The sequence below is a fragment of the Lepidochelys kempii genome, chromosome 1 (genome assembly GCF_965140265.1).
Source record: "Lepidochelys kempii isolate rLepKem1 chromosome 1, rLepKem1.hap2, whole genome shotgun sequence".
In the NCBI taxonomy this organism is placed as follows: Eukaryota; Metazoa; Chordata; order Testudines; family Cheloniidae; genus Lepidochelys; species Lepidochelys kempii.
Genome location: NC_133256.1, coordinates 199,417,471 through 199,435,300, shown reverse-complemented (window position 1 = coordinate 199,435,300; position 17,830 = coordinate 199,417,471). Strand labels below are relative to the sequence as shown.

The 17,830-nt window shown below is 41.9% G+C and overlaps 1 protein-coding gene across 6 annotated transcripts in view; it reads left to right on the top strand.

The window, feature by feature from the left end:
- Positions 1-5,202: 5,202 nt before the first annotated feature.
- CFAP44 (cilia and flagella associated protein 44) overlaps positions 5,203-17,830 on the top strand; it is a 79,619-nt gene continuing 66,991 nt past the window's right edge. For 3 of the 6 annotated variants that reach the window (XM_073308486.1, XM_073308479.1, XM_073308496.1), the window contains exons 1-3: positions 9,096-9,488; positions 12,018-12,173; positions 13,561-13,686. In XM_073308486.1, the coding sequence (XP_073164587.1) occupies positions 9,281-9,488; positions 12,018-12,173; positions 13,561-13,686 (490 nt within the window). In that variant the 5' untranslated portion in view covers positions 9,096-9,280. Of the gene's footprint in view, positions 5,230-6,817; positions 6,938-9,095; positions 9,489-12,017; positions 12,174-13,560; positions 13,687-16,493; positions 16,559-17,830 lie in introns of those variants that run through there. The other 3 variants (XM_073308494.1, XM_073308495.1, XM_073308493.1) reach the window with 3 other exon arrangements.

The window sequence follows — 17,830 nt, the reverse complement described above, 5'->3', positions numbered from 1 at the left end:
CACCTGTGCCTCCTTCCGCCTCCGCCCCACTGCCCTCTGCGGCTCTGTGCCAGCTCCCCCGGGGACTGACCGCCCTTCCCCCACTGTCTTCCTCCTCCACCTGCTGTTCCTGTTCCTGTCCCTTTGTCTCCCCGCTGCCATACACTAGCCCTACAGGTGGTGATCCCTCCCCGCTCACTGGTCAAACCCCTCCTCTTCTCCCTCTCTCATTGCCACCTGCCTTCCCTCACAAACAAACCAGAGTCACTCCCCCTGCCTGACAGCCGGGGAGACTCCTCCCTCAGCCCCCCTCACAGTTCCCTTAAAAAGTCCAGCAGGCAAATCCATTCTCATCGCAGGGCTGAGTTTACAATACAGAAGGGCACAGGAGCTACTGGAAATAAACACCAGTCTCTTAGCATGTGCTCCTATGTCGCACCCTTTTGACACTGACAATCCAGCGTCTCTTAAAGTTAGTACAATCATCTCAAATCCCCGCACAAAAACACAACTGGTCACAATAGTGCTTGGGATTTTTTTTAAATGTGCTCATCTTTTAACTAGAGGCTCCCTCCAAATTTCCCCCTTCTAAGATGACAAACCTCATTTCCCCTGGCTTCATTTACTTGAAAACAGATGAGCTGAGAGAATCTGGAACCATGAATTTGTTTTCCCATGTTTTCTCAAAACTACCAACAAGGAGGGAGGCACCATCACACAGCAGACAAATGCAGGCACTTTTGCGGGGGTGGGGGCTGAACATCTATCTTAGCTATCTCTGTACTTGTGTGTCCCCTACCACCATAGTATCTGAGTGCATCATAAATATTATTCAGGTTTCAGAGTGGTAGCCCTGTTAGTCTGTATCAGCAAAAAGAACGAGGAGTCCTTGTGGCACCTTAGAGACTAACAAATTTCTTTGAGCATAAGCTTTTGTGGGCTAAAACCCACTTCATCAGATGCATGCAGTGGAAAATACAGTAGGAATATATATATATATATATAAACACACAGAGAGAGAATATGAAAAAATGGGTGTTGCCATACACACTATAACAAGAGTGATCAATTAAGGTGAGCTATTATCAGCAGGAGAAAAAAACTGGACACAAATTAGACGTCAAGAATTATAACATTCAAAAACCAGTCGGAGTACACTTCAATCTCCCTGGTCACTCTATTACAGACCTAAAAGTCACAATATTAGAACAAAAAAAGTCCCAAAACAGACTCCACCGAGAGACTGCTGAATTGGAATTAATTTGCAAACTGGACACCATTAAATTAGGCTTGAATAAAGACTGGGAGTGGATGAGTCATTACACAAAGTAAAACTATTTCCCCATGCTTATTTCCTCCTCTCCTGCCCCCCCACTGTTATTCACACCTTCTTGTCAGCTGCTGAAAATGGGCCATCCTGATTATCACTACAAAAGGTTTTTTTCTCCTGTTGATAATAGCTCACCTTAATTGATCACTCTCCTTATAGTGTGTATGGCAACACCCATTTTTTCATGTTCTCTGTGTGTATATATATATCTTCCTACTGTATTTTCCACTGCATGCATCTGATGAAGTGGGTTTTAGCCCACGAAAGCTTATGCTCAAATAAATCTAAGATGCCACAAGTACTCCTCATTCTTTTTGATAAATATTATTGTGTCTCCTCACAACAACTCTATGATGTAAGGAAATATTACTGTCCCCATTTCACAGGACTGAGGCATAGAGAAATATCCTCTGTAGAGGACCTGCTTGCAAAATTTCAGTAGTAGGGTGGCAACAGGCAAAGTAGTACTGCATCTACTAAATCTAAAGCTATTGTTTCTCCTTCCCCTGTGAAACTTCCTCCTCTCTCCCTAACTATGCCTGACAGTCAACCCTTAGAGTTGTTCCTCCCCTGCCTGGCTCATCTTCCGCTACAGCTGCCTTCTCCAATTCCAACTCAACAACAAACAAATCCTAGAGCTAGTGCAGTTCCCTCCCCATGAAAAATAAGTTCCCTGTGCTTGCATTCCTTCCTTCTGGAGTCAAATCACTTCTCTTTTCCTCCATGCATCAGAGAAAGCAAACAAACAAGAAAAAAATTCCTCCATATACTTCTTACTCCCAGATGCAGAGTCATTTTGCTACAACTTCAGCAACTTTTTTCTATAATTGCAAACTACTAGCATATACTACCCTACATTCCTGCTCTCACAAACACAATACACTGTGTGCTGAACAATAAGAAGAAAAGCTCGGTGGAAGATCAAAAGCTTGTCTTTTTTCACTAACAGAAGTTGGTCCAATAAAATATATTACCTCACCTAACTTGTCTCTTGCACAAAAAGAAAGTCATTACCCTCCCTGCATAGGAACCAAATTAATTGACTTCAAAGGGTACCTTTACAGGCATAGCAGCCTGCCTGCAAGATCAGGACTTAGCTGAACACCTGTGGATTTAATGAAAGAATTTAAAGTGCATATTCAGTGTGTAGTTTTCAAATGCTCATATACCATTGGTAAATCTATGCCAAGCAAAGTCTCTCTAGTCTTTAGTTAGGAATAAACCCAGTTCAAGTTTCCAGTTTCAAAGCTCAACCATTTTTGGCATAGTCCTGTTCAAAACAGTGTGGTTATACTTTGTTTATAGTGAGAAAAATGTTTGTCCTCAGTAGTTAACTAAATTAGGAGTGTTGTGGGTTGTTACAGTTAGGAAGAGAAACTGATGATAGAGTGATTTTTGTATGCAATCTTGTTTATCCACAGAGAATATACATAAAGTCCTGTTTCCCTGAACACAGTAAAAATCAAACAGCAAGAGATAGTTTCTTTACTCATAGTTTCTTTACTTCTTTCAACCAGTACTCCTACCCAAAAACCTCACTCTAAGACTTCTCAAAGGGCCATTCACCATCATTCCATGCCGTGTCTAGACCTTTTTGCTCCTTCTGTTTGTGTGGTGCCTCCCCTGGTGTTGCCTGTCTCTCCCTCTTGCCAACAAACAAACAACATTCCTCTCCCCCCACCCCCACCCATACTAATCAAAGCCCTGCACTCACACACTTCTAATTCCTGGGCAGACTCACATAAGTTTTAGATGTCTCTTACTGCTCCCTTAAATGAGGGGTGGTGGTTACATCCAACAGCTTAAAAGAGGTTTAACCCAACCCACAATAATATTTTTTTTCAGGAACCCATAATATAAAAGTGATTGGAGAGATTTTGCTCAAACCTTCCAAAATAATTCACCAGTGGAGAACAGGCATGAAAAATTTCAGTCCCAAAGATGAATGTTCTGGAAAGTTATGACCATACGAAAACAGCAAGATATTATAGAAAACTATTTTATAACCTTAGCTATTATGGTGACCTGACTGGATCACTGGAATGAATTTTGAGCCTGGAATGGATATTGCACATTCCAGGGCCAGATTTGCTCAGAGCTGATTCAGGGACTGCTGCCAAACCTGCAGTTTCAGAAGCTGCAAGTCATGGGAACTTCTAGGAATATAATGCACTAATGCCCCATAGTAGGGGGTAGATAGTACAAAATGCTTCATGTGAACATTGCTCTGTGATAACTTGAGAGCATATAAAGAGTTGGAGTGTCTTCCCTTTTAACTTTAAAGCAAAGATGGGTGTAACATTACCCGGGGTACAATCTGGACTGATGAATGACCACTTAACCAGGTGATGGTCTGTTTGATGGCTGAGGCACCCGTTAGCCTTTTGTCTTTTGGGAACTGATTTATGACTGCTCTCCAGACTTGGAACATGTCTTAGGCTATGTTTAACTGCACTTTTATCAGTGAATTTTTGTTGCTCAGAGGTGTGAAAAAACACACCCCGACTGACAAAAGTTTTACCGATTAAAAGTGCTAGTGTGGACAGTGCTTTGTCAGCAGGAGACTCTCTCCTGCTGACAAAGCTACCACCCCTCATTGGAGGTGATTTTATTTTGTCAGCAAGAGAGTTCTCTCCTGCCAACAAAGAGTGGCTACACTGCGAATCTTACAGCGGCAAGGCTCTAGCGGCACAGCTGTGACACTGTAAGCTGTGCACTGTAGACACAGCCTTAGTAATATACAAAAAGAAAGTACTTGTGGCACCTTAGAGACTAACAAATTTATTTGAGCATAAGCTTTTGTGAGCTACAGCTCACTTCATCGGATGCATTCAGTCATAATGTCATACAGTAGAATCTTATAACTTTAGATATGTTGCCACATATTTTACCAGGACAATAATGATCAGCAAATTATGAGTATTGAAATGATGTCTCACAAGGCATTTGTACTTAGTACAAAATGTATCATAGTTTGTAAAAAGGGTAAACACAGGAGCACACACTGACTTAACCTACATCTAAATCTACATTTTGCAGTTTGAGCCCAACTCCAGTTTAAAGGGAATAGATAAGATTATACCCCTAATCTTAACTATTCCCTTTAAACTGGAGTTGGGCTCAAACTGCAAAATGTAGATTTAGATGTATCTATTCCCTTTAAACTGGAGTTGGGCTCAAACTGCAAAATGTAGATTTAGATGTAGGTTAAGTCAGTGTGTGCTCCTGTGTTTACCCTTTTTACAAACTATGATACATTTTGTACTAAGTACAAATGCCTTGTGAGACATCATTTCAATACTCATAATTTGCTGATCATTATTGTCCTGGTAAAATATGTGGCAACATATCTAAAGTTATAAGATTCTACTGTATGACATTATGACTGAATGCATCCGATGAAGTGAGCTGTAGCTCACAAAAGCTTATGCTCAAATAAATTTGTTAGTCTCTAAGGTGCCACAAGTACTCCTTTTCTTTTTGCGAATACAGACTAACACGGCTGTTACTCGGAAACTTTTTGTTAGTTTAAAAAAAAAAAATCACTAACGTGGCCAATCAAGTCCCCTCCCTCCCCCGAGAATCCTCAAGGAAGCGATGTGTTTGTCAGTGTGTGTGTTTTTGCCTGTGTAAAACAGCAACCACTATGACTGTGTCTGACACAAGTCTGACCGGCTACAGAACCAGCAAGCCTCCAGCCCGCACCCCGGCACGTTCTTCTGGGCTGCTCTGCGCGTGCGCCCGCGCGCGGTGGCCCGGCGCTCAAGTCACCTTGTCGGGGCCTGGTCCGCAGCCTGAGCCCCAGCCCGCGGCCGGGGCCGTTCGAACTACAATTCCCAGGAGGCGCCGGGCCCCGGAAGCGGCTGCCTAGCAACCAGGTAAACCAGCGATGGAGGCGGAGGGGCCGCGGGACGCGTCAGGTACCGAGCGCGGGGGCAAGTCCCCTTGGTTCATCGCCGCCTGTTCGGGCAGCGAATGCGCAGCGGCCCTGCCGGGCAGAGGGGCAGCTGTCCTGGGCCTTCTTTTAGCACAGGGCCCGACGCCAGCCGCTGCTGGGAGAAGCCGCGTGTGATGACAGCGGAGACGGCGCTTGCCCGAGAACGGATTAGAGCCCCGGGGCCGGGCCAGGCGGCGGCGGCGGGGGGGCGGCGGGACAGTGTCAGCCAGAGCTGACAGACGCTGGAGTCAGTGACACTGCGGTTTAAAATGCAAATGTCTTGTCCGTCTGTAACCCCCCCCCCCCCGCTCCCACACTCCGCACCGCCTGGGGGTGGTGCTCTGTCCCCTCGACTGGCAACCAGACCACTGAGAGAGAGGGAGAAAATGAGTCTGCTCTGCAGCCTTAGCGAACAGCCGGCTGGCTTTTAGCTCATGGGGTGGAGGCTCATGCACTAAGCTCCAAAGACCCCAGGTTCGATCCCGCCGGCCGAGGACCGGGTCCGTCCCTATTACATCTACGCAACATATCAGCAAGGTTCAAGGGCAGCGCCTGCCTGGGGAATCCCGACCACCTGTTCTGTCCCTCTCATAGACTGTAAGGCCAGAAGGGATCATCTAGACTGACCTCCTGAAGATCGCAGGCCACAGAACCTCCCCTCACCCACTCCTGTAATAGACGCCTGACCTCTGGCTGAAGCCCTCAAATCATGCTGGGAAGGGAGAGGGTGCTGTGCCCAGGGCCATTCCTAGTGGGGTGTTGGGCACAGAATGGAAGTGATGGACTCTTCTCTTCCAGGACCGACCTTGGGGGCCCCCCATAGCACAGGGTCTGGAGCGGTTGCCCCAATTCGCCCTACCCCAGGGACAGCTCTGACTGTGCCTGGACCCTGTTTGATAGCCCTATCTTTTGAATACCAGTCTCTGACTAAGCTTCCCCCCAATCTGCTGGAGACAGAGTGTTTTCTCTCTCTTCTCCCACCAGAACCATATAAATACTATAAGAAAGAGGGTCTCAGAATCCTGGTTGTTGCTGGGGAGAGAGAAGAGAGGAAGGAGTTCTCTGCTACTACACCTCTCCCTTACAGTCCATAATTTGGGTTCTCTTCCCCTGTGAATAGCTCCAGTGCCCCTCTCTGTTACTAATAATTTTCTATTACAGCAGCAGGACGTGAACAGCTTCCCAACTAATCTGCAATTCAAATAAATACATAATAATAATACTTAATACTTCTAAAGTTCTGAATAACAGCCATGAAACTAATGAGTTATGTTAATTTCACGTGGCTGCAGCTGGGCAAAACAATGAGCAACAGAAGACTATTAGAACAAAAGGCAACACTCCTTGAGTTACGCTCAACTCACATTGGGAAGATTTTCTTTGTAATAATCATAAGTACAAGAAGATTAACTTTAAAAAAATTTAATTCTGCAGAATTGCTGTTGCACATGCTAGCATCTGTTGTCCCTCTCATGAGGGCTGTGAGCTAGTATCACGTAGTTCTATGATAAAAGAGGCAGGCTAACAGAAACACAGAGATTTGTCTCAATTCCATACTCTTGTTCACAAAGAAAAGGAAGACCCAGAGGAGTCAAGACAACAGGATTTAGAAAATGGAGAGAAGTCTGACATTTCCAAAGATCCTGAAACAAAGCTGGACACAGAGAAGCCAAATGAGTCCTCAACAGAAGGTGAGTGGAGGTTTTCTCCAAGTCTGATGACAGTTTAATATTTCAGTTGTTGTGTAAGATCTCCATTAACTCAATTATCTAAAAAGACAGTGGTGGGCAGAATATGATGTAGTGATGTTCTTACTGCTCATAGTTACTCTACTGGACAGGAATGGAGAAGGAATCAAGGAAGGAGAGGAAAGTTGTGGAAAAGAATAAGTTCTCCCAAGTGGAAAGAAGTCAAATGCTGTAAAGAGAAACAGGATATAAGGCAGCTGACCCTGAAGAAAAGAATGAGTGGTGTGAAACTCATTTTTCCAGCAAAGTGCCTTTAAATTAAAAAACTTGTAGAAAAGTATAATAATTGGCAGGAAGTTCAGAACTGAAAGGTTGTAACTAGAGCTGGCTTGCCAAAGGAGAACTCAAAACATAACCGGCAATATTTCATTTTGTTTCATACATTGGATAAGGGACAGGGGAGAGGGTGTTCAACAATCTTGTTGTCATATAATCAGATCAACTGTTAATGCACTGGTACAGAGAAATCTGGATTGCTCGGTGAGCTGAGTCACTGGGTGCAAGCAAACAATATTTGTTTTCATATAGCCAAATGTAAAGTTATACATCTGGGAACAAAGAATGCAAACCATAATTACAGAATGGGGGAAGACTATCCTGGGAAGCAGAGACTCTGAGAAAGACTTGTGGATCCTGGTGGGTAATTGGCTGAACATGTGCTCTGAATGTGATACTAAGGCCAAAAGGGCTAATGCAATTCTTGGATGTATAAGCAGGTGAATATTAAGTAGGAATACGGAGGTTATATTACCTCTGTATTTGGCACTGGTGCAACCGCTACTGGAATAGTGTGTCCAGTGCTGGTGCCCACAATTCTAGAAGGATGTTGGTAAACTGGTGAGAGTTCAGAACAGAGCCATCAGAGTGACTAAAGGGTTGGAAAACATGCCTTGTAGTGAGACTCAAGGAGCTCAACCTATTAGCTCAACAAAGAGAAATTGAAGGGGTGACTTGATCACAGTTCATAAATACCTACATGGGGAACAAATATTTGATAATGTACTCTTCAATGTAGCAGAGAAAAGTATAACAAATCCAGTGTCATGAGGTTGAAGCTAAACAAATTCAGACTGGAAATAAAGGTGTAAATTTTTAATAGAGTAGTAAACCAGTGCAACAATTTCCCCAGGTTTGTAGAGGATTTTCCGTCACTGGCAATTTTTAAATCCATCTTGGATGTTTTTCTAAAACATATGCTCTAATTCAAGCAGCAATTAATTCAGGGAAGTCCTGTGGCTTGTGTTATCTAGATAAGAATGGTCCCTTCTGGCCTTACATTCTGTGAATGTATGAAATGTATGTTGTTGTATGTTGTTATGAAAGCAACAAATTCAGCCTCAAATGCTCCATACCTATCCAGATATGGTGAAAGTTTCAGTTTTGCTGAAAGGCTTGTAGAGTCCAAAACTTTCCTACAAATGTTGGCTGATTGCGAGTGTGAACATAAAGTGAAATCAGCCAAGTTTGACATGGCTTAGGGTTTCATAGCTAATCACTAGTCATTACAGTATCATTACATTTTGCATTTATAGCTCCTTTTTTTTCTGAGCCCCTCATGGTGCTAAAAAAAGTTGGTATTATTCCCATTTTACAGATGTAGAAACTGAGGCACAGCAAGGCCAAATGTGTTACCCAAGGAGTCTGTGGCAGGGCCAGGACTAGAACCCAGATCTTCTGACACTCAATTGCCTACCTTAACCACTAGATATGCTCTTTTCCAAGGTTTCCAAATGTAACAGTGGAATATATTCCTGTCATTTTTTAATTTCTTGACTTTTACACATTTAAAATATCAGCCACAGCACTGCATTTATGTAATGTTACATAAATTATCTTTTTTTGTTTTTCTAAAGAAAAGAGGAAGAGACAGTAGAACAAAATACAAAAAACTCCCGGTATCTCTGAATATTATTTATGCTTTGTCAAATAGCAGCAGGAGGAGGAAATCAACAGCTTCATAATTAAACTGTGATAGAAATAGTGAATAATAATAATGCCATCCCCAGGATTCTGAATAGCAGTGATGAAATTGACTAAGCATGTTAATTTTACCCTGTTGCAGCTTGGCAAAGCTATGAGCAACAGCAGAGGTACTAGAACTGTAAACAGTGCTGCATTGAGTTATATTTGATTCACATTTGGAAGATTTTCTTTGTCATCATAATGACAAGAAGATTCGTTTTTTTAAATGAAAATTTAATTCTGAACTGTTGTTGCATATGCTTGCACCTGCTGTCCCTCTCAAGAGTATTTTGAGCAAGTATTGCAATAGTTCTATGAAAAAAGATGCAGGCTAAGAGAAACACAGATTTGTCTCAGTGGCATATTCTTGCTTATAAAGGAAAGGAAGAATCGGAGAAAGAGAGTATTGAGGGGACTATACCTGGTGACGACTTAAACCAGCCAGACTTGGCAGATGGAGAGAAGTCTGACATTTCCAAAGATCCTGAAACAGAGCTGGACACAGAGAAGCCAAATGTGTCCGCAACAGAAGGTGAGTAGAGGCTTTATCCAAGTGTAATGGTAGTCTAATGTTTCAATCATCATGTAAGGTCTCCATTAACTCAACTGTCTAAAAAGTCAGGGGTGGGCAGAATATGATATGGTTATGTTCTTACTGTTCATGGTTACTGTGCTAGATAGAAATGGAGAAGGAATCAAGAAAGGATAGGATAGTTGTGGAAAGGAGCAAATTCTCCCAGGTGGAAAGAAGTCAAACACTGTAAAGGAATGGGATATAAGGCAGTTGACCTTGGAGAAAAGAATGAGTGAGGTGAAACTCACTTTTCTAGAGAAGTGGCTTTAAATTCAAAATCAAAGCTGTAGAAAAGTGCTGAAGGTTCTGAACTGAAAGGTTATAACTAGAGCTGGGCGTGACTTGCCATTTTCAAAGGGGAACTCAGAACAATACCAACAATTTTTCATTTAGCCTCATGCATGGGGAGAAGGGACAGGGAAGAGGGTGTTCAACAATCCAGTTGTCATATAATCAGATCACAGTTATAAACTTTTGTTATCAAAGCACAAAATGCAGGCCTGATTAAATTAACCCTGGGACCAGATCTGGCCCGTGTGCCCTAGGTTGTCCACCCCTGCCCTACACGTAGGAACTAGATGGGGGACATGCCGGCTGCTTCCCGGGAGCCGTGTGGAGTGGAGGCTAGCGGGGAGCTGCGTGGAGCGGAGGTTAGCAGGGAGCCTGCCAGCCCTGCTGTGCGGCTCCGCCAACTGGACAATCAATGGCCCAGTCAGCAGTGCTAACCGGAGCTGCCAGGATCCTTTTGTGACCGGGTGTTCTAGTCAAAAACCTGACACCTGGTCACCCTATTCCTTCTCCTAAAGCCACAATAACACTACACTTTGCATCTTCAAAGCGCTCTGAGCTCTGTGTTCTTACAACTTTACTGACAACTTGTGGGACTCCTCTGTGTCAGCAAAATTGCCGATTAACAACTTATTTATGATAAGACTGAGAGGCATGACTGCATGTATCTCCCTGTCTTGAGACCGGTTGTGGCTTATGAGCAGCATGGCCAGGAAGAAGGTAGTTTGAGAGAATGTGGAGCTCCCCTTTGAAGCTCCACAGCCTAAAGCACTGGTGGCTGAAAGTGAAAGAAAACTTGGTTTTAACCCTGGATGTGTGCCAATAAAGCAAGGCTAAGGGACCAGTATAGACCTGATGTAGTTTTATAGACTAATAACTTGTGAACCAGTAGGACTGAAAGGAACAACATTAGTTTCCAGCTCTGGCAAATTGTGAAACATTTGATCTAAGAATAATATTCTGGTTAACATTTTGCCTTTTTTCCATTTGAATTCTGACATGATTTTAGTGGTCACTATGTCCAGAACTAATATAAATTGAAATTCCTTGCACTATATCATATGAAAGCTCGAGACCTTGGTTTTCAAATACAGTAACAATCTGTACTCCTTAATTCTAGCAGTTTAGGAAATGCTGTTAAAAATTCATCTGACAAACAATTGTTGCAAAGACACCTAGGTAGTGAACCAGTACAAATGCTTCCTGGACTAGTCAATGTGTGAAAGCCTGGTAATGGGAATCAGACAAAAATTCTGATCTCTGAATTTCCTCAGCACTTTCAATCCCTGTGGCATAGTACACAAACACCACCACTGTACTACAAACACTGAGCACTGCAACAACATGCTGCCAGTAGACCCTTGATGTCTCTCAGATTGAAATCTTCATACTCACCTTTCAGCCTGAAGCATTTTTCAGAGCCGAGTAGATTTATAATGACACATCCCTAATTTTAATAATAAATGATTAACTACAATAATTTGAACTTTGATAGGACTTTTTGCCATAGATATCAAAACACTTTAATAAGATGGATAAGTGTTGTTATTCTCATTTCACACATGGGATAATTGAGGCATAGAGAGGTTAAGTGGCTGGTACAAATTTATACAAGATGACAGTGGCAGATTTGGGATTGGAAAAACTCCGGTCTCTGGGCACCCTACCCTGTATTCATTCACTCAGCTTGCCTGCACCTATATCTGTGACTAACTGTAATGCTGGTAGTAGAGCCTCTGTTCCAGTATTACCAGGCCCAAGTGTACAAAATCAAGAGTCAGGAATCTAAAAATCACAAGATTGGCTTAAATATCCTGAGTTGTTTTAAAAAAAAAAAAAAATTTAGGGTTCTTTTCATCTTCTGGGTTTTGAGCCTTCAGAATTTATGTTTTCAAGCTTTTTTGCAGCAGTCCTGGAGGGCTAGAAACGTATGTTTTATTTTAAATGAAAGCGGAGATTCATGACTCCAGGAACTGGCACGTTAAGAAAAACAACAAATATCACAGAACTTGCAATAGAATTCCCAGAGTTGGCAACTCTGCTGTTATAATGTAAGTAGGAGGCCATCTGAAAAGTATAGGTGCACAGACTAATAGGTTTAATTAATTGTTAATCATGAGGGATGTAACCAAACAATACATAAATGTAGACAGATTCTTATTACTGATCTGTCTGTAAGACATGCTCTTGTTTATAAAGGAGAAATGGAAGTCCCAGAGAACGAGAGTTCTGATGAGAGCAAACCTAGGAAAGGTTCGGATCAGGAGGATCAGGCAGATGTGGAAAAGTTTGACTCTTCAAAGGATTATGCAGGAGAGCAGGATGCTGAGAAGATCCCTGAACCGTCAGGAGAAGGTGGGTGGATTTTTTCCAGTGTTTGCAGGTCGCATACATTCTAGTTATATAATAACTTCTCCATTCTCCAGTATCCTGGACCTGTGATACGACGTTTGTCAGCACTCTGCATTTCATTGGATATTTCCACTCTCCTGAAACTGGAGCCCCAAGAGTGATCTTTCCTAGCATAGATTCTTATCCAATGTGAAACTAGGGATTTATTCCTTAGAGACTTCTTATTTCTTGGCTTGAAAGCCCTGGTTCCAGAAAACAAAGGGGATCCAGTTAGCCGTTAACTGTGCATTTCCATTCTTTCAAATATTCAAGTTTCTTTTAAGTTGAATTTTCTGGATTTCTAATACTTTTTTTTTAAACTACAATATTCTTGAAAGTTGTTTTTAAATCTTTAAATTGCTCTTATATACTTTCAATCTTAACTCCATTTTAAAGTGTCTTGTTTGGGAATAGATATGTGAAATCAAAAAAAGCAAGAGATAAAGCAAGTTAAGATTGAGACTAAGGTAAAGGTAACTTGCAAAGGAGACAAAGGGGAAAAAAGGCTTTATGTTTATTTAATTATTTGTTTACTTATTTGTGAGGTAGTTTGGAGGTCAAAAAGCTTTTTAAATTAAAAGACAAACATTGCTGCTTGTTTTTTACGTTAGAAATTCAGGTCTTGTCTCCCCTGGAAGACTGTGGCAGCTGGAGAACTGGTGCAATTATGACATCATGCAAAGCAAAAGATTGAAAGCTGAAGAACAGTTAGGGGAAGGACATATAGTCAGGCTGTTTAAAATCTTGGGTTTTTTTGGTTCATTTTTATTATACCAACTTAACTGCAATGCCTATTGAACACTTTCATTTGTTGCCTTACCCCTTAAGTTAATGTGTGAAGCCTCATAATGCACATCTCCTGAGACTTTCAAAAATGTCCTTCAGCAAGAGAAGGGAAGATCAGGTTTGACATACCTCATATTTCTAAGGTAAAAAACAAACAAAACCATCCCTCCCCCCCACTTCCTTTTTAAACAACAACTAAAAAGTTATCATAAAGAAGCAAAAAAGGGTACAAATCAAATTCCTTTGCAGGTCAAGTCATGTTTAAAAGAAAGTCATTGAGATTATTGTCTAAAAACATATGTAAAGTCCTGCAGCCCGAATATTCAACCTTACCTGCAGAAAGGAAGTGTCTTTTGCTTTTATTTTTTGAAGGAATGCAGTGTATTATTCAATGGATTTAATTCTGCATAGTAGAAAATTCCTTGCAGGATAGGAAGAACTTCAATGTTGCATTATTCCGATATGTAGCATACAAACCAGTGAGACACATCCACCGTTTGGGAATTCAAATATACTTAAGTGGGTATTGAGAAGAAGTGAACATTATCCCTATTTTCTTTTGCAGAGGAAGTCAAAAGTAGTGCCCCTAAAGAACCACCTGGCGAAGGAGAAGTATCATCTACTCCAGAGGGACAGGAGGAAGGTGTAGAGAAGGCAGTGGAAAGTGCAGAGGCAGATACCAGTAGTGTCCGTGAGTATTACCTGCCATTACACAGAGATTTCAGTAATGATCCTAGGGTAGTCTTAAGTCTGCATACTGGACAGTTCCCTTGGTTTTTTTTTGTGGTGGGGGTGGGGGGTAAAGGGATGGGTGAGGAGGTGGGCAGGGGGTCTATGGTTCCAGTTCACACCAGTGTTTGTTGTGGGCATGCCGGGGCTAGGGTTGATTCCATGATGAACCAAGTTAAGATGTCAGCCTTTGAGTGATGTGTGCTGTACAACACACAAAGATGTCCATGGTGGACGAGTGCATCTGCTTCTTCTTGTGTGTTGATGAGAAGCTGGCCCAAAGAGTGTTCTGTGTATTCTGGGTTCACTGCTCAGGCTTGAAAAGACAGGAAATAATCTTTTCTAAAAATACTAGGCCTGATTTTCTATTGCTCTGCACCTTGTTTAGAAATTTACATTATTGCAAAATTCTGATCTGGTAGCATTTTACACCTACTTTGCATTAGTCTGACTACACAAGGTAGAGGAATCAGGCATAATATATACACATGGGACTCAATCTTAGGCCCCATGCTCCCAGTGTGAGATGGGGTAGAACTCCCCAAGCTCTTAAGATTTTTGGCCTTTTTAGGCAAAGTAGTGGTGGGCAGTATGCAAGACACCCATCTCTTAGAGATTAATGTGAATCACCTCAAAACTTTCCAGCTAGTTCCTTCTTGACCAGGGTCGGTGATGGTTCTTCCTGCAGAAGCTATGTACTGTCCTCAGTGGTTGCTGCTCTAGCTCTCTCCTGGCCTACTGTCTGACCTTTGACAATCCATACTTGTTAGACCAGCTTCTTCAGTCAGAACTGTAATGAATTCCTTTAGTTTTTGGTCTGTGGTGCCTTTCTTGTTGCTCTGGATTACTTAGTCCTGAGAATGTCAACTCATTCAACCTGTTTCAGTCATAGCATACATTGCTACTTTCATTCTGATAGGCTTGTTCTCTGGGTGTTTTGGGTCCAGCTTCCATTTTAGTGCTTTGAGTATTTTATAACAGAATATTGGCACGCCCCATTCAGAGCACTGAGTCTACTGTGGTTCTTTGAAGGATATTTTGTTAGAACTTTGGCACACTGTGTCTTGGCCCTTCAATTCATTAGAACATAAGAATGGCCCTAGTGGGTCAGACCAAAGGTCCATCTAGCCCAGTGTCCTGTCTTCCGACAGTGGCCAGTGCCAGGTGCCCCAGAGGGAATGAACAGAACAGGTAATCATCAAGTGATCCATTCCCTGTCACTCATTCCCAGCTTCTGGCAAACAGAGACTAGGGACACCAGACCTGCCCATCCTGGTTAGTAGCCATTGATGGCCCTATCCTCCATAAATTTATCTAGTTCTTTTTTTGAACTCTGTTATGGTCTTGGCCTTCACAACATCCTCTGGCAAGGAGTTCCACAGGTTGACTGTGCGTTGTGTGAAGAAATACTTCCTTTTATTTTATTTGTTTTAAACCTGCTGCCTATAAATTTCATTTGGAGACCCCTAGCTCTTGTGTTATGAGAAGTAGTAATCTACTTTCTCTATACCAGTCATGATTTTATAGACCTCAGTCATATCTCCCCTTAGTCCTCTCTTTTCCAAGCTGAAAATTCCCAGTTTTATTAATCTCTCCTCCTACGGAAGCCGTTCCGTACTCCTAATAATTTTAGTTTCCCTTTTTTGAACCTTTTCCAAGTCCAATATATCTTTTTTGAGATGGGGTGACTACATCTGCACACAGTATTCAAGATGTGGGCATACCATGGATTTATATAGCGGCAACATGATATTTTCTGTCCTATTATCCCTTTCTTAATTATTCCCAGCATTCTGTTCGCTTTTTTGACTGCCACTGCACATTGAGTGGATGTTTTCAGAGAACTATCCACAATGACACCAAGATCTCTTTCTTGAGTGGTAAAAAGAAAAGGAGTACTTGTGGCACCTTAGAGACGAACCAATTTATTAGAGCATAAGCTTTCGTGAGCTACAGCTCACTTCATCAGATGCATATCGTGGAAACTGCAGCAGACTTTATATATACACAGAGAATATGAAACAATACCTCCTCCCACCCCACTGTCCTGCTGGTAATAGCTTATCTAAAGTGATCATCAGGTGGGCCATTTCCAGCACAAATCCAGGTTTTCTCACCCTCCACCCCCCCACACAAATTCACTCTCCTGCTGGATTTGTGCTGGAAATGGCTCACCTGATGATCACTTTAGATAAGCTATTACCAGCAGGACAGTGGGGTGGGAGGAGGTATTGTTTCATATTCTCTGTGTATATATAAAGTCTGCTGCAGTTTCCACGATATGCATCTGATGAAGTGAGCTGTAGCTCACGAAAGCTTATGCTCTAATAAATTGGTTAGTCTCTAAGGTGCCACAAGTACTCCTTTTCTTTCTGCAAATACAGACTAACACGGCTGTTACTCTGAAACCTTTCTTGAGTGGTAACAGCTAATTTAGACCCCATCATATTATATGTATAGTTGGGATTATGCTTTCCAATGTGCTTTACTTTGCATTTATCAACATTAAATCTCATCTGCCATTTTGTTGCCCAGTCTTTGAGAGATCCTTTTGTAGCTCTTCGCTGTCTGCCTGGGACTTAACTATCTTGAGTAGTTTTGTATCATCATTTTGCCACTTCACTGTTTACCCCTTTTTCCAGATCATTTATGAATATGTTGAATAGGACTGGTCCCAGAACAGACCCCTGAGGGACACCACTATTTACCTCTCTCCATTGTGAAAACTCACCATTTATACCTACCTTTTGTTTCCTATCTTTTAACCAGTTACCAATCCATGAGAGCACCTTCCCTCTTGTCCCGTGGCAGCTTACTTTGCGTAAGAGCCTTTGGTGAGGGACCTTGTCAAAGACTTCCTGAAAATCTAAGTATACTATATCCACTGGATCCCCTTGGTCCACATGCTTGTTGACCCCCCAAAGAATTCTAGTAGATTGGTGAGGCATGATTTCCCTTTACTAAAACTGTGTTGACTCTTCAACAAATTATGGTCATCTATATGTTTGACAATATTGTTCTTTATTATAATTTCAGCCAGTTTTCCCGGTACTGAAGTCAGGTTTACAAGCCTGTATTGCCTATAAAATTGGGACATCTGGTCACCCTACTCCTCTGGTGGGTTCCAGGACCAGCTGCTCCAAGAAGCAATCATTTAAGGTGTCAAAAAATTTTATCTCTGCATCCCGTCCTGAGGTGACATATACCTGGTCAATATGGGGATAATTGAAATCCCCCATTATTATTATTATTATTATTATTATTATTGAGATTTTTATTTTAATAGCCTCTCTAGTCTCCCTGAGCATTTCACAGTCACTATCACCATCCTGGTCAGGTGGTCGGTAATATATCCCTACTGCTATATTCTTATTATTAGAGCTTGGAATTTCTATCCATAGAGATTTTATGGTACAGTTAGATTAATTTGATTTACAACTTTTACTTCATTTGATTCTATGCTTTCTTTCACATATAATGCCACTCCTCCACCAGCACGACCTGTTCTGTCCTTCCAATATATTTTGTACCCTGGTATTACTGTATCCTATTGATTATTCTCATTCCACCAAGTTTCTGTGATGCCTATTATATCAATATCCTCATTTAATACGAGGCATTCTAGTTCACCCATTTTATTATTCACCCATTATTTAGACTTCTAGCATTGGTATATAAACACTTTAAAAACTGGTCTCCTTTTAGCTGTCTACCATTACATGATGTAATTGAATGGGACTCTTTATTTGACTGTTTCTGATCAGACCCTGCCTGTATTTGATCATTTTTCATCCTCTTGTCCTCACTAGGACAGAGATTCTCTGTTAATAGATCCTCCTCTAAGGGATGTCCGAACCATGTGCTCCTCCGCACTTGTTGGCTTTCCCCCAGCCCTTAGTTTAAAATGCTCTACGACCATGCTTTCTGTTAATGCACTTTTCCTTTCCAAGAAGTGCTCCTCTCCTTCTCTTAAGTCCTAAATCAGTTTTAACCAATGAAATTCACTCTGCATGAGCAGGAAATCCATTGTAGGATAGAAGGAATTTTAATGCTCCAAGACTGTGGATGATGCTCCATTATCCAAATATGGAGATTGAGAGCAAAAC